Genomic DNA, 16,385 nt, shown 5'->3' with positions numbered 1-16,385 from the left:
TGTCCTTTTAACTAAAGATCTTATCTTAGGCGGCCTAATTTCCTGCAAAAAGAAAAGGTATTTCATGCTTTGTGCCAACACTATAACTAGAGGGAGAATGGCAACTTCTATTTTTACATAATAGATAGACTAAGAGGGTGTTTGATTTTTGCACTTATTAAGTGATTTTCACTTAATAAGTGCGGGTCGGCAATTTTAGGCCGTTTGTTTTTTCACTTAATAAGTGAATATCACTTGTAAGTGAGGTCAAAGTAAGTGCAAAAAAGTAAGCTCCAACTTGGAGCTTATTTTTTTGCACTTACTTTCTAAGTGCTAAAAATGACATTTTTATCCTTCTCCGAATGTAATAATTACCAATACAATTGTAACTAAAAAGAAAATCTTGAACAATTGACAAGTAAAAAAATCTTTTTATGAATTTAGCGATGACTCTTTTCTTTCTTCACTCATCCTTCACCTAAGTTTTTCTCCTACATTTTTTCACATATCTTCCTTCATCAATCACGGAATCACCCAAACTCCATCATGCAACGTAAGTTATTTCTCCTTCATAATTTTTAAATAATTGGTGGTTAATATTTTTAACACAAAGTATTCATAAACCGTAATTCTCTTGTATCCAAACTCGCGAGCATAATAAACTAGTATAAAATGCTAATATGTAAATACTTTAAGGTTAAAATAGACAATTTCTCATTTTTATGACATTTAGAATTAATATAAAAATAAAAATCAAACACTTAGAAGCGATGAAAAACAAACGCCACAACACTTACAAGTGATTATCACCTAGTAAGCGGTAGCACTTATAAGTGCTAAAAAATCAAACACCCTCTAAGCCGTTCGGGTCATCTATCTCTATCTATATATATATATAAATCGAGAGAGGGAGAGACTCAATTGTGAGCAAAGAAGGAGATTTTTTTTGTTGTTGAACTAAAGAAGGAGATTGTTAGAGGGGCTGGCTAATGAATCTGAGGTAAGAATATCTTGATTGTTATTCGTGATTTAAATTCCCCAATTGTGAATCCTGAATTTGAACTACTAGGGTTTATGCTTCTTTAGCTTTTGGGTATACCCTAGATTTTAAGTAAGAACATCGGTTTCATGTTAAAAAGATAATCTTTTTTTTGTTTGTTATCACAACCACAAGAGATGGAAGATAAAAAGCTATACTTTTTCGAGAAACAAGTAGGGGAGATCGAATTCATACCTAGGATAGAATTTGAATCAACTGGAAGGAACAGTTTCATAATGAAGTACAATAGACCAGCAGTACTTGTCCTGAGAAAATTGGTATCCTTTATTTCGCGCCTCCTCCTTATTGACGACAATGGTGGTAATGAGGATGATGAATCAAGAGGTAAAAATCTTTATGCCGGTATTAACAATTACTTGAGAATGATACCTACAAATCGTAAGAGGAAGGATCATCTCAAACTATTTGTCTGGTATATGATTCCCGAATATATGGTTTACTTGTACAGATCTCCCATCAGCAATAATAAAGAGATAGCCGAGGAATCAATGGGTCTCTTTCTCTACCCTAATATCCAATCCTTTCCTATATACATCCAAAACCAGTTCAGTAGGGTAGTTTTAATGTTCTGCAAACTTCTCCGGGATGAAACAACAACTTCTGGGCGTTTACTGTATTACTCTTTTCGTCAAACATATGTAACTTTATTCCATTCAATTGAGTGTGGGAACACTCCACGATTTTATCCAATACCAAGGATTGTAATCCTTGACTTACATCCATTTATGAGAGAGCTCACAAAGCAATTGCTTGTAAATATGAAGTTGATTAGACAATCGTGCTTCTGCCGAGTTCCATCCGAGTTAAAGTTACGATTCCAGCGTGACGTAGGTGAATTCTCTATATTCACTCTGCATATCTGTAGGAAAATTAAGGAGCATATGAGATTGCATCATCAATCACTCGACTCCCTTCTAGAATATATGTTGAGTGGTTGTCGGCTGATACCATTTTACAATGACTTCAATGACTTGCTGAACAACATAGATCTTGGTCTGACTTATGTGGATGATGGAGTCGAGTGCACAAGATGTACTGAATGTGAATTCAATCACGGATGGTCTTATTATCTTCTTATTCTGAGGGAATTAGACATGATATCTAAGCTTTACCATCCTGCAAGAAAGAACTTCTCTTCATGCTTGAATTCTCACCATGTTTCAATAAATAAACTTATTATGAGATCAAAGAGGGGCGATGATCATCAATGGCTTCTTAAGCATAAGAATTTAGTAAGTAATGAATCTAGAAGACATTTGATCAAGATGATGTTCCCCGATCAACTTAACGATGATTGTCACCTACAGAAGATGAAGGTGATCATTGACCGGTCGAAGTTATTGGTTGATTCTTTTGAGCATGTTGGGCTTGCAAACACTAGTTTGTTGCGGAGCGGAATCATCCCTCACTTCAAAAATGAGGAAGTTGTTGCTGAATCTGGAGTTTTCGGGGAATGGCTCCTCTTAGTATGTCAAGATCTATTCAATCCACAAAATTCACTTTTCTTGTCATGTCCGCATGATCAGCACAGGCTCTTTCCCAATACAGGTATAATAATAATTTCAACATTTATTTGTCATCTTGAATTGTTGTTTATGTTATATTTTACAAAATCAAATTTTTATCCTAACTTCAATCTGTCTCTAATATTTTTGGTATATTGTTTCTTGTTTGCAGCAAAAGTGGATCCTCAACAACTTGATTATTATAAATTTTGTGGTCGAGTGATTGCTTTAGCATTGATGCATGATGTGCAAATACGTATTGGATTTGATCGATTGTTCTTCTCGCAATTAGCTGGATCTCTAATCACATTGGAAGATATACGCAATGCGGATCCATCCATGTATAAAAGTTGTAGAGATATTCTGGAGATGGATACTGAGTTTGTTGATTCAGATGGTCTGGGATTGACATTTGTTTGGGAAACTGAAGAAAAAGATGAGTCTGGATCAGGGAGGAAAATTGTGGAGTTGTGTCCTGGAGGTAGGACTATAGTTGTGAACAGCGTGAACAGAGAAGAGTATATAGAACTTGTTATTCAACATTGCTTCATCAAATCTGTAGAAGAAAAGGTTAAACTATTTATCCAAGGTCTTGATGATGTGCTTACTCGAAAGCGCCGAAAGATCTTTTTCCAGAGTATAGAATTAGAAGATCTTGATCATATGTTGCTAGAAAGAAAAAGTTGTGAAAGAAATCAGGAAGAAGACAGAATCTGCAATGAAGTTGATAGTAGTACGACTACGCCTTTCCAGAGAATAATTGAAACCACTTTGCCATCGTCTCGCCTAAAATATTTTCCTCAGCCATTAACATGTAAACTACAGTCTCGTCGGTTTCTTTTCTGTTAGGTCATCAACTTATTTGTAAAGAGTTATAGGCAGCACTTTTATTAATTATAATTTATTACTGATTAAGTAATAGTATAAATTTTGTAGCATGTTTTGAAACCTAAATTAAATTCAATGAGCATTTTCTTTTCTGAGACTGCCTTGTCTAAAACCTAGGAATTACGATGTGTTTCTAATTTCTTTACTAGGAACGTTATGTATGAATTTCCACTTGTATAAAAAGGGGGACAGGCGCGACCACTCTTGGCTCAGCCCTTGATCAACTCCTATTAGATGTACTTAGTTAGCCTCCTAAGATTTTGAATCCTATTTATACTCCCGAAGTCAGCCAACTTGTCCCCATTGATATGCTGATAATCCATAATTTAGTAAATAACACAATGCATCATTCTTAGTTCAGATAGTCTATCTCTTGACTTTCGCATTAGTGATGAATTATGTTGTAGATCACGGTTTACCAGACATTCCTCGATGCACCTCCATGGCTCCAACTGATAGCTGTGTATGTTGGACTCAACCAACCACTGAGTTGAACTCCATAACTCAACCAACCAACCACTGAGTTGGAGTTTAGAAAGAAAACTTTGTTGTTGTAATTTATCCCGGGTTCCTCGAGGGTCGGGCTGGTGCCTTATGAGACACTTCTTTTGAATGTTCTCCATTCATCCAATAGAGAGCAATGAGCTAAACTCTGAGTGAGTTCAGCATCTTTCCCTATTCTCTTATATTTCATGCAGCGGTTGTATGCCTCCAGTAGTTCGTGGCCGTGTACCTGTAACTGATGAAGAATCGCCTTGGCGGAATTTGGTGAAGATTGTGCAATAAGCTCCATGAAGCTTTTTTCAGAAGTCCAATTTCACTTATTATATAAAACTGCAGTATTTAACTCATGTAATGGATGGAAACCTTTATAGCAACAGGACAATGTCAATTGCCAATTCAGATCAAGAATTATATAAAGCTATTACCTCAGGGATATAGCGTATTGTTGGCACAGGTTTGTAAACACTTCATCAACTTAGCCAGCCAAGTCTTTCTCTTTAAATTCATTGAAGAACGCAGTACTGTCACAGGACAGGTCAACTGGTGGAAACCAATTTAAAATAGAAGGCTAGACTATCACCCAAACCTGTCAGTAGCTGAGCTTCAAACACACTAGTGGCTTCACACTCTGTGCCGATACGAAATCCCCATACTACAATTGCAAGGACTGATTGAACTACCAGAAAGATCTCTACTTGAGGACCTCTAAGTGCCACATAAGCAAATGAGCAAATCAATTAGTTTTAAATCAAAATATAGGTGTGTAGAGTTTCTCTTGAGTGTTGCATTGGAGAAGGTTTTGTAATAGAGTGTCTCTAAATGACCAAATAGGAAAGAGACCATTTAGAGATTCATTTTTCACACTTGACCATAAGATTTTTAGAGTTTTTCTTGAGTCTTGTATTGGACATGCTCTTAAGTCGTCATGTGTTTGTTTGAGGTACCTCCTTTTCCGGATTGCTCCCACAAGCTTCCATCAAACCAAACCGCTTATAGAATTTCTAAGATGAGCCAGACCTAAATTTACATTGCAAAATCTAAAGGCACTCTTACCGAATGCAACCCCCCATAATTTAGCTAGATGCCTTCGGTGTATTTTGGTATTAATGTGCATTGGTAGCTACGAAATCCAGCCGTTAATGAATAAATCGTATCCTACTTCTACCCTCGAATATTTCAAAAGCATACATTCTTCATCTTCACTACTACCATGTTCTCTCTTATCTCCTCCACCAACTTCATCTCCCTAAAGACTATGTCGAAACAAAAATCTCGTTTCTTTTCTTCTTCCAATCAATCTCCACATTCATCTCCTTCATCACCTTCCAATCAATCTTCTCTTTATTTATCAATGGAGGTCCTAAAATTGAAGGTTAGTTTTCTTTGTTATTCACAGACATAACTCCTAGGGTACTCGATACCCTTCTTATACGAAGGGAGTCCTTCCGTTCTGTTTGAAAAAATGTTTCCTTCCCTTTGATGGTGCCCATAGAGAGAGGGAAAGAAACAAGAGGATAGAGGGAGGCGTGGAGAGACAAAAAGAGGGGAGAGATAAAAAAAAAAAATGGTAGTGGTATTGGCAGAAGGTGGTGGTTGTGGCTGAAACAGTGGTAAGTGAGTGAAAATTAACTTGGTCAAAGTGAACAGACCTAATCAAGTGAGATGCGAGCTTGGGCGGCCTAGCAAGTACAAACTGTGAGCATATGTAAATTTTTCCAAAAGAGCGTAATTTATAGCTAGTTGGGCTTTAGGCCATGTCTAGTTGGGCTATAGGCCCGGTCTTGTTAGTGTTTGAATGGGTGGTTATCGAGCTTATCACACCTATGATGTATCAAGTGCCAAATGTAACGACATACGTAGATCGTAGTCGACTTCAAAAAAAAAAAAAAGACAAAATGGGTTCAAATCTTTGTAATGTTGATTAAAACAAGAAAAATTAGGTTGGGTGGCACATAAAAATTCATGAAAGTGGGGATTAGTCTTGACTCCACGGTAAATAAGCGATTTGTCCAAATTTCATTGGGTTACTTGGACTATTAAGGCAGATAGGAAAAAGAAATTGACCAAAGGTTGAAAACTAGTTTACCATACTGAGGTAAAATTTTGTAAGTTTTTCTTTTTTTTGTATTTTGATAGTTCACAGTGTACACTCCAAGGTTTTTTTTTGTGAGCAGTCATGATGTGCTGAAAACAACTATGACGAATCATGAAAAACTCAATTTTGTGTTTTTTTATTCGAATACATAATCGTTTTTCTTCATAAATTAAGTCAATTTTCAAGGTCTTGATTATCTATTATAGGTAAGATTTTTTATTATTACTTATCATTAATGTCGTTTCTACCAAGAGACGTATCACCAGAAAAATTTATTTGTATTTTATATCTCTAGAAGAATAGTTGTTACATGTATAAAGTATTTGTTTTTCTTTTCTGTTTATATAAAAAGTATTTGTTTTTCTTTTCTGTTTAACAAATTCGTTGTCTATTTATAATATTTCATAAACGATCTTTTGAAGATTTTTTTTTATATATATATATATAGTTTCACAATTTCAATTCTCTGACGATCACATTCGTTTTCTAGGGTTAGTTTTTCTCTAGAAATCCTACAATTTTTATCATATATGAACTATCGTACTAGCCAACAACCCTTGGCTCAAATGGTAAGAGGTATGTTTTCCAACTTAAAGGTCAAGGGTTCGAGGCACACGCTTACCAATTCAAAAAAAAGAAACTATCGTACTACCTAAATAGTAGTTCATAATACATTAGTAGCTTATATGTTTTTCTTCGTGCGCATGTGGAAAACTTGACGGATTTTTTGTCATTTATGATATTTGAATGTCTAACCTACATTGTGGGGAAAAATGATCTCCAACCCATTTTTGGGGCTGAGATAGAACTTTTGGTCCTAGCAATGTAAAATGAATCAGAAAAATCTATAACATTTATATACAAATAAAATAAAACGGAAGAAATATGTGGAAATATATTACTTAGTTGGTCTTTTTTTGTTGAAAATACTTCGTTGCCTCGCTGGTCTTTAACAAGAGAAAACACTTGCCAACAACTGATAGTCCAGTTAATTAGTGCATTACTTTGCAATGCAATGCAGAGGTCCCAGGTTCGATCCACCGAAAGTGCAAGTCCGAAAAATATTGAACTTGGGTGGTTATCGTGCTTATCACGTCTTCGGAATGTATCAATGCCTTTAACAACTATGTTCTAAACTAGAACGTAGTCGATTTGTCAAAAAAAAAAACACTTCACTTTTAAAAGATTTGGGCCACTCAGCCTGTTTGTATTTATCTCGGAGGTTCAAAGTTATATGGGCACCAGGGCTATACATGCTACACCCCTCGTTAAGGGCATCCTCCAAAATTTGGCATTCTAAAGAGCAACAAGAAACAACTGCTTGATGTGGTGGGTGTGGGAACACAACTTAAATTATAGAAGATAATGCTAATGCTAATAACTCAGCTAAATAGAGAAGAAGTGAATGATTCGGTTTATCTAATCGAAAATGATAGGGTAAGTCAAAGGCGACTCCAAAAGCAAAGTGAATTTTAGGATCCTAATTGGAGGGTCAACTCTCTCTAAATTTGTCTATTAGATTTTGAAGATATGTTTGTCGTTCATAGCATTTTCACTCCTAAACCAATCTAACCTTTGGGCGGTTGTCGGCTACTGTTATTTAATATTCCACTATGATTAGCAAGAAGGGAAGAGACACACCCTTGCAGAGGGGTCAGCCAACTAGGAATTTTCCTACTCAGACGTAGACTCTAATTCTAATCTGACTCACTGATAAATCCTAATTCCTAAGTTGACTCAAACTTGTATAACAAATTAAGAAACTAAAGAAAGTGGAATTTATGGTTTATTGAATTTGGGTTATTAAGGGTATAAATAATGTAGTTACGTGGGTTTTAGGTTGTTTGTTTCGTTGGACTTTAGGCCACTAGTTTAGTTGGACTGTAGACCGTTTGTTTTGAAGTTTAATTCGACAATTATCGTGTTTATCACATCTTTAATATATCAAATGTCATTGTAATTACTTTTCAAAAAACTAGCTTGAAGCCCATTGAGCGGCCCAACCACAACACTTGACTTACACCATGATGCAATGTGACCCGCCATTTGGGACTCCCTAGTGACCCGTCTAACTATTTGGGACAAGAAGACAAACACCATTCTAGAGAGAGAAAGTGAATTTTTTGTCCCAAATGGTTGGACGGGTTACTAGGGAGTCTCAAATGGGGGCTCCTTAGACTTATTGTAGTTCTATTTTGACCCCCTAAAAGATGATCAGCTTATCAAAATGACCCCTAAAGATGATCAGCTTCGAGTTTAGCCTCATTTTTCATTTTTCCGTCATCTATTCTGTCAGATGTTACTAAGCTGTCTTTTTCTACCAAAATTGCCCCTAAATCTATCTTGTCAACCAATTGTTTTGGTCCCAAGACTAATTATTATTTTCTCTCTCTCTTCACTTCCTACCACTCTCCATTAAAATCCCAAAACCACCGTTAAAACCTCAAAACTCCCATTACACCTCAATTATCAAACTCTAACAATTAGCAATGCTCAAATATACACTCTAGTAATTATTATTATTAAATATGCATTCTGAATTAGATTAGATTAGAATTAACCCATTCCATCATCTTCAACATCAATTTTGATTTTTGATTGAATTAGATTTAGCAAAATAATATTCTTTAGATAGGATTGTAGTTAATTACTAAAAGTTTCTATCTCGTCATCAGCTTTTGATTTTATAATATGGTGAATATTACTGTTGGAATGAGTGTTGTAATAGTTTCTCACTTTTGATTTTGCTTTTCAATTCTATTACATCTTAGAAAACAGTTATATTGTGGTGTAATGAATGTTTACTTTGATTTCTAGGGTTTTGTTGGGTTTATTCATTGATTGATCTGTTTCTCCTGTTGAAAGTTGATGATGATGGTTAAAGATAAGCTTTTGTGGTTTAATTTATTCTAAATTGATATTAGTTTCCCCATGTTATTTGTTGTTTCTTTTGGGTTAATTCCTTTGCTAGTGCATACAGGAAAGTGAGTTGTAGCTTAGCAATAATCATCATCATCATCTTCTTCTTCCTATTCGAAACTTGATCAATCTCCCACTCCAACCAAGAAAAATACCTCATTTGTTGAATCCACTTATGGTTCATCTCCCAACTTCAGTTAAGCCCTTTCAAATCCTAGTAGTGGCGTCTAGTAATCCCCTACTTCAGTTCACTCTCTCCCTTGAATCCAACATAATTAGGGTTGATTACGAAAATTTTGTAATATTGGTTTAATGGAGGTTTTATGGTTTTAGTAGAAGTTTTGGGATTTAATAGAGAGTGGTTGGAAGTGAAGAGGGAGAAAGTAACAATTAGGCTTAGGACAAAAGAAATTGGCTGACAAAATATGTTTGGGCAATTTTGGTAGAAAAAGATAGGTCAGTAAACTTTAACGGAATAGATGACGAAAAGCTGAAAAAAAGGGTTAAATTAAAAATTGGTCATCTTTAGGGGGACATTTTGGTGAGTTGGTCATCTTTAGGGGGCCAAAATGAAGGAGTTAGTAAATTAAGTTTATGAAATAGTGGTTTATGTATATACTAGTTTTAGCTTGACGACAATGGAAAGGTCTGACGATCGAATCTGTATTTCTTGAACTACAAAATTATTCAATTTTCTACTAAAAATCATTAACAGTCTAAATAGCCTAATTTCTTCACAATCTTTCGAACAGAAAAACAAAATAGATATCAGAGTGCTTTAAAACGACTATAACAATATTAACAACGCAAACCGTGAAATAACTATACTTCAGAGCAATAGATGCAAATTTGAGATATCGGAGAAGACAACACTATTAGAATAAGATCAAAAGGAAAAGAGGAAAATCATAGAAGGTGAAACAAAGATTAAATGTTAAACGAAAATATAGAGAGAAATATACTTATAATTTCATGAGAGCATAAACCTCATGGATATTTTTATTCCAACAGATCAACTTAATACAATTTGGAATTTGTTCTTCATAATTTACTTCGAGGGGCTTAGTTTTTAGAGAAAATTTGATGTTCCATTGTTATCCGGTACATAACCACTATTTTCAATAAAAAAGAATATAACCACTAAATCCGCATTAGATGACTCAAATAATGAAAGACTGTGACGAGTAAACAAAAAGTAAAGCAAAATACTAAGAACCTTTAATCCATAACGAAGAGGTAATCTCTATCTCTCTCGTCTAGGATGGTAGATACCTTCGCCCTCCTGATTATAAACTCAAGTTCGTGAAGACGTAACATATTCTAAAATCTCTCAAATTACAATCTCTAATCCAAACCCAACATGGGTATACTCAAGTTTTTATTTTTCCAAAATAATAGAGATAAAACTCAAATCTTGAACTTACTCCAACAACAGCATTTCAAATAATAAAAAAAAACCCTTAAAAATATTAACAATGGATCTTAGCAATGAACCTCTTCAATCATTACAATATGAGTAACCTTTTTCAAGTGACCCTTCCCTTCCCCACCCCAAAAGATACTTCCACAAATATAAGAAGACCTTGGGGCGAGGGAATGAAGTTTTAACACGTGGTCCTATCCAATAGGGGCCGCCGGCAGACAAGAGAAGCTATAGAGATTGGGCCGTTAAAATTGAATGGGCCGAGCTGATAAGACGTCTTAATACTACTACTACTACTAGACTAGGGTAAGGACTAAGGCGTAATTAAAAAAGTCCACGGTGTCTCGTAACGGCGAGGAGATAGAAAAAAGAAAAGAAAAATACAGTAGATGAAGATTTTAGTTGTTGAATAATCCCCAATTTCTTTTCTTCATTCATCTCTCTCTGTTTTTCTTTTCTCTCTGAACGGCGACATCACGCTCTCTGTGGGTCTCAAAGATCACACTTTTGCTTCCATTTTTACTCTCCAATCTTCAATTAGTGAAAGAAGAATATGAGAATGAGGGAGTTGGAGGATGAAGAGAACTCAAAGGAGAGAGATCCATCTGTGTCTCTGTTAAATCATTGAAAGATAGGAACTTTCATACTATACTTGGTTTATTATGTTATTTTGGTTGTTAAAGCTCTAAAATTCTAGCCTTTTCTTTATCAAAAACAAAAAAAAATCCTTTTTTTTTTTCCCCTGTTCGAGTTGTATCTTATGTTATCTAATGTTCTCTTTTCCTAATCAGATTTATAAGGTGTTTTTGTGTTAGACCCTTTATGTTTGTGATGTTTTATATTTCTAAATAGATAGATCTTAAAGCCCCTGGCTTTCATATGTATTTGGGTAGATCTTGTGTGTTTATGATCTTAAATCCCCTGTTCTGTTTAAATCTTATGTCCTCTTTTCCTAATCAGATTGATAAGGTGTTTTTTGTGTTAGATCCTTTATATTTGTGATGTTATATTTCTAATCAGATCTTAAAGCCCCTGGCTTTGATATGTTTTTGGGTAGATACTGTATGCTTTATTTTTAATCTGATCTTAAAACACCATCTGATTATCAGATGTTTTTGTGTTAGATCTTGTATGTTTATGATCTTCTACTACTAATCACATCTTAAACAGTTCTTTTTGATGTTTTTTGTTCGAAAAAGCTCTTAACTTTATTTATCTCTTAAAAACACCATTTTTTTTTTCGGTTTAAGTTTTTTGTTCTACTTCAAATCAGATCTTAAATCACCTGACTTTGAGATGTAGAATGTTATATCTTCTATGTTTATAAGGTGTTTTTGTGTTAGATCCTTTATGTTTGTGATGTTTTATATTTCTGAATAGATATATCTTAATGCTCCTGGCTTTCATATGTTTTTGGGTAGATTCTGTATGTTTGTGATGTTTCATATTTCTAAATAGATGCACCTTTAATTCAGATGTCTAAGCATATCTTGATGTGGTTTGTCGTCTAACCAGTGGCCTTTGTCTTTGTAGCATGAGATCTTCTGCCAATGACCCAGATGAGATTGAGGAAGAACAACGAGAGAGGGATAGGAAAAACAGGATCAACATGGACTTCCAGAATTTTGTGAACAAAGTGAATGATCTCTGGGATCAGCCTCAGTTTAGAGGGCTTGATCTTGAATTTGACCAGCCACTGAGGGAGCTTGGATTCCATGGAGTGCCCCATAAGGCATCAATCAGCCTTTATCATCCCAACTTCCAATTGCCTTGTGGAGTTTGTAGAAACATCATTCCTTGTGGTTATGCTAAGCGAAATTGAAATTGTCTGGAATGAGTTGGACTCGGACAGAAGAATTTTGACATGACTATTGTGTTTAAGGACTTCAAACGTGATGTGCTTCGAATTGATTCAATTCCTACTTCGTCTCATGATGGCATAAAGGAGTGGCTGGACACCACAGATCTCAAATACTATGAGAGCAGGCTAAACCTGAACTGGAAGTCCATTCTGAAGACGATCACAGATGACCCAGAGAAGTTCATTGAGGACGGAGGATGGGAATTCCTTAACTTGGAGGCGAGCGACTCAGATTCAGAAATGTCTGAAGACTCAGATCAAGGGTATGTCCCTTCAGATGTGCAATCTGAATTGGAGTTAGAAGAAGAAGACGATGATTGTGAGTCAGTGGTAGAGTCAGATGACGACGAAGAGGAAAATTCAGTGGAAGATGTGTCAGAGGACGAGGGGAAGACATGGGAGGAGTTGGAGAGGGAGGTAGCAATGCAGACCGGGAGAGGGGTGGCGAGTCAGACAGTGAAGACGAAAGGAGAAGGCGGAAAATGAAGGCATTCGGGAAGACTCGGGTTCCTCATAGGAGATACCCAAGGAGTGGTGGTGGCCCTCCCAAGAGAGCCAAGATGAGGTAGAAAGACAAGGTTCAGGTAGAGGACTGAGCCGATTCTATGTTGAATTCGATAGTAACTAGTAGGAATTATGATGATGCAGCAGTTGTAGAGGTAGTAGTAGTAGTAGTAGTAGTAGTAGTAGCTACTGAAGCAGAGTGGAAGTATGAACGATGAAGGTTACCACATCTTAGACGACAAACCACATCAAGGTTACCACATGACGTACTTTTCAACAGATACATTTATGAGGTTAATGCCCTGGCTGCTTATCAATGGTGGGAAGGATCGATCTACACTATTCTGAGGTTTGTTCTCCAAAATTTGTAGAACGACTCGGCCGAGTCAGCCGAGTGACTCCCGAGTGACTCGGGACTCGGCAGTATACCGAGCCGAGTCCCACCGAGTCAGCCGAGTCTAGGGTTAGCCCGAGTCTAGGGTACTATATATTTTACTCTGTCTCCTTATTTTTTGTACCATTGATTCAGATTTCTAAGCATATCTTAGCAGTGGCCTTTGACTCATACTGAATCTCTGGGCCAAGTAAATTTCTTAAGTCCTTCACATATAATTTTATTACGATTTCTGTCTATTGATCTTCTGTGATGGATAAGGTCAATAAGTTTCTAATGGGACTATAGTCATTTGCTTTATTTGACTCATACTGAATCAGAGTCAGGGCCTAGCCCATTTCAGTATAAATAGTAGCCAAGATTTCTCACTCTCTCTCTCTGGATCACTCTATTCTTCTCGCGAGTTTAGTTGGTGAGTCTTCTCTTTCCTTTTTAGGTTTTCGTATTGGGGTTTCTGATTTTATTGCTTATGATCTCATTTTGTTATAATTTTTTTGACAGGTTTTGTTTATTTACACAAATCGATCTCCAGTACTCCAGAGGAACCACAGTAAGTAAACCATTACCGATTTCTCTCTCTCTCTCTCTCTCTCTAGGATTTAGACTTCATTTAGATCTTCTTCATTTTCCTTCTTATTGTTTTTTTTTTACTGATGAACTGTTACATAGCTTTCAATTATGTATGATTTCTCCAACTCTTCCTCTCTCTCTATCTAGGGTTTTAATTGATGAAGAACTATACATGTAAATGAGACAATAGTTTTGGTTCAGATTTAGACTTCATTTAGATCTTTATCCTAACTGTTCTTAGAGAATGCATCTGAAAACTTACATATAAATGAGACAATAGTTTTGGTTCAGATTTAGACTTCATTTAGATCTTTATCCTAACTGTTCTTAGAGAATGCATCTGAAAACTTACATGTAAATGAGACAATAGTTTTGGTTCAGATTTAGACTTCATTTAGATCTTTATCCTAACTGTTCTTAGAGAATGCATCTGAAAACTTACCTGAATAAACACTTGGATGAATGAATGTTCTTAGACCTGCACTGTTGGTTTGTTGATTTATTGATTGAGATGGTTCACATGGGGGATTGCCTGCACTGTGGGTCTGTTAACACTTAGTATTGACAAATGATAAATAGTATAACGGGAAACCCTCCTCAATGTTTTTGCCGTGAATCTGTTTCCTTCGTCCAAGACGAAGAAAGTTTCAGCGAATGGAGCCCCATTTAGGTTACTTCATTTAGATCGTGAATCAAATTTAGTTGAAACCATAGTACCATACATTTTTTGGACTTCAAATCGCAATTTAGTTGCTGTTTGTTGATTTATTGATTGAGATGGTTCACATGGGGGATTGCCTGCACTGTGGGTCTGTTAACACTTAGTATTGACAAATGATAAATAGTATAACGGGAAACCCTCCTCAATGTTTTTGCCTTGAATCTGTTTCCTTCGTCCAAGACGAAGAAAGTTTCAGCGAATGGAGCCCCATTTAGGTTACTTCATTTAGATCGTGAATCAAATTTAGCGGAAACCATACATTTTTTGGACTTCAAATCGCAATTTAGTTGCTGCTGTTTGTTGATTTATTTATTGTATGAATGTTGTTGAGCTGAAATCATACATTTTGGACTTCAAATTGCAATTTAGGTGCTGTTTGTTGATTTATTTATTGTGTGAAGGTTCTTATAATTTGCCTTGTCCAAACTTGGTTTTTTTTTGCTCGAGTCCCATAAAATACTAACTTGTTTTTTTGTCTTTCAGGTATGCTGCTCACGGTTTTTAAGCAACTGGTCCAGGGATTCACAACCTGGGAAGAAGTGAGGTCTATGCTCCAGGGTGAATCCCTGGAGAGCCTGAATGAGCTCTTGGAGGGCATGCTTCTCAACCAAGCAATCCTTACCTACGAAGAGCTTGTTGAACAGGTGATATAGTTTATGCTTGAATGCTTGTCTCTTTTAGTATTTTTATGAACTCTACTGCTGTGAAATATACCTACCATTCATTAATTTTATGTTCTTCACTTTTCAGGAATTGAATTTCTATATTGTAGCTCAAGGAGAGACAGGCGAGGAAAAAGAAACTTTGTTGCGTACTTATGACGACGCAGTTTTGAACCGCCAAGCTGCGGAAGCTGGTTTACCAGATGGAAATGAAGAACGACGAGCAAAACGAGTGTTCGCCGACCACAAGGAGCTTAGTAATCACCTTAGTGCAGTGCACTCCTGTATCAGGAAGATAGTGCATCTCATTGACTGATTGGTGGTCATCTGTTTCAGTACTTCCAAACTTTTTTGGAGATCTTGTGTTCCTTGATGTTGGATATTGTGTTTTCTTTGATTGTGGATTTTATGTTTTCTGTCTGTTGTCTTGGATCTTCCTGTGAACAAATTTAATAACTAGTTTCAGAATTTTTTTGTTGTAGGAAAATTGAATTGTCAAATCAATTTTCAAAAAGCTTACGTATCTCCTCTCTCCCTTTATCATCTTCACCACTACAAGTCCAATGGGATCCTCCTTCATTAGATCTTTCTGCTACTGATTCTCCTGAAAGACCAGTAAATCTTGTCATAACCAGTAAATCCTTCTGTTGAAATATGTTCGTTTCCTAAACATATTTTTTATCCAAGGACCCAAACTATTACTTAAAATAACATTTTCTTCACATGTTTTTTGTACCCGGAGTAGTTTTCTTGTTTTCCCCGAACAATGACCTAATTAAAGATGCATCCCCGCACCCACGGATAACCTAGAAGTCTGAAAAAGAACTCAAATCAAGAAAAAGACGTGGTATTTTAATTCCTAAGTGAGATAAAAAATGAAGAAAAAAAATTGGGGTATTGAGATTAAGGAACATTTTTAGATTGAATGATAGTCATGGAATCTTAAGAGAGTAATTTCATCGAATCTACTAATAGATTACTTTTTCCCAAATTACTTCTAAATCTGAGCCTTATACAACATATTTATTCTTCTCCTGGATCCACTGAAAGAGCAAAACCAAGCAGACCACTTCTCTACAAAATGAGTGCTTATAATTCGAAATCTGAGTGTTTCTTCTTCCAAGTCTAACTGATTCTTTCATATCTTACTAGTGCATCAAAATTGGGAGTTGTAGAGGAAGTGAGATCAAGAGTTTTGGAGAAAAAAAGAGAGATCGAGAGTTTCAAAGACGAGAAGAGAGATCAAGAGTTGTGAAGAGAAGAAGACACATCGGGAGATATAAAGAGAAGATAGATCGAG

At 35.9% G+C, this 16,385-nt stretch overlaps 2 protein-coding genes and 1 pseudogene across 5 annotated transcripts; all 3 read left to right on the top strand.

Annotated features, from left to right (window-relative positions):
• LOC147533460 (E3 ubiquitin-protein ligase UPL5-like) lies at positions 1–3,527 on the top strand. The gene is made up of 3 exons (XM_086648353.1): positions 1–137; positions 889–2,587; positions 2,717–3,527. Exons 2-3 carry the CDS (start codon positions 1,156–1,158, stop codon positions 3,391–3,393), a joined length of 2,109 nt encoding a protein of 702 aa, XP_086504479.1. The 5' UTR covers positions 1–137; positions 889–1,155; the 3' UTR covers positions 3,394–3,527.
• A 7,150-nt stretch (positions 3,528–10,677) lies between these two features.
• LOC147533458 (uncharacterized) lies at positions 10,678–15,599 on the top strand. 4 transcript variants are annotated; one of them, XM_086648049.1, is made up of 5 exons: positions 10,770–13,087; positions 13,476–13,544; positions 13,634–13,682; positions 14,907–15,067; positions 15,174–15,599. In XM_086648049.1, the coding sequence occupies exons 4-5, from the start codon at positions 14,909–14,911 to the stop codon at positions 15,399–15,401; spliced, it is 387 nt and encodes a 128-aa protein (XP_086504175.1). In that variant the 5' UTR covers positions 10,770–13,087; positions 13,476–13,544; positions 13,634–13,682; positions 14,907–14,908; the 3' UTR covers positions 15,402–15,599. The 4 variants fall into 4 exon arrangements, with proteins under 4 accessions (XP_086504174.1, XP_086504175.1, XP_086504172.1 ...); XM_086648047.1 differs by having other exon boundaries at positions 12,853–13,322; positions 13,421–13,544; XM_086648046.1 differs by lacking the exon at positions 13,476–13,544.
• On the top strand, positions 11,908–12,720 carry LOC147533459 (FACT complex subunit SPT16 pseudogene; annotated as a pseudogene).
• Positions 15,600–16,385: the final 786 nt, after the last annotated feature.

The sequence above is a fragment of the Eschscholzia californica genome, unplaced genomic scaffold, assembly GCF_041429995.1.
Source record: "Eschscholzia californica isolate CP2 unplaced genomic scaffold, dmEscCali1.0.p SCAF_6, whole genome shotgun sequence".
Lineage (NCBI taxonomy): Eukaryota > Viridiplantae > Streptophyta > Magnoliopsida > Ranunculales > Papaveraceae > Eschscholzia > Eschscholzia californica.
This window is presented reverse-complemented; position numbering and strand designations above follow the sequence as displayed.

Excerpts from the sequence above, each read along its gene's own strand:
- LOC147533460 (XM_086648353.1), top strand. The coding sequence starts at position 1,156 with ATGGAAGATAAAAAGCTATACTTTTTCGAGAAACAAGTAGGGGAGATC. Across the intron at positions 2,588-2,716 it reads CAGGCTCTTTCCCAATACAG|CAAAAGTGGATCCTCAACAA; the intron begins GTATAATAATAA and ends TCTTGTTTGCAG.
- LOC147533458 (XM_086648046.1), top strand. The coding sequence starts at position 13,055 with ATGGTGGGAAGGATCGATCTACACTATTCTGAG. Across the intron at positions 13,683-14,906 it reads AGTACTCCAGAGGAACCACA|GTATGCTGCTCACGGTTTTT; the intron begins GTAAGTAAACCA and ends TTTGTCTTTCAG. Across the intron at positions 15,068-15,173 it reads ACGAAGAGCTTGTTGAACAG|GAATTGAATTTCTATATTGT; the intron begins GTGATATAGTTT and ends TTCACTTTTCAG.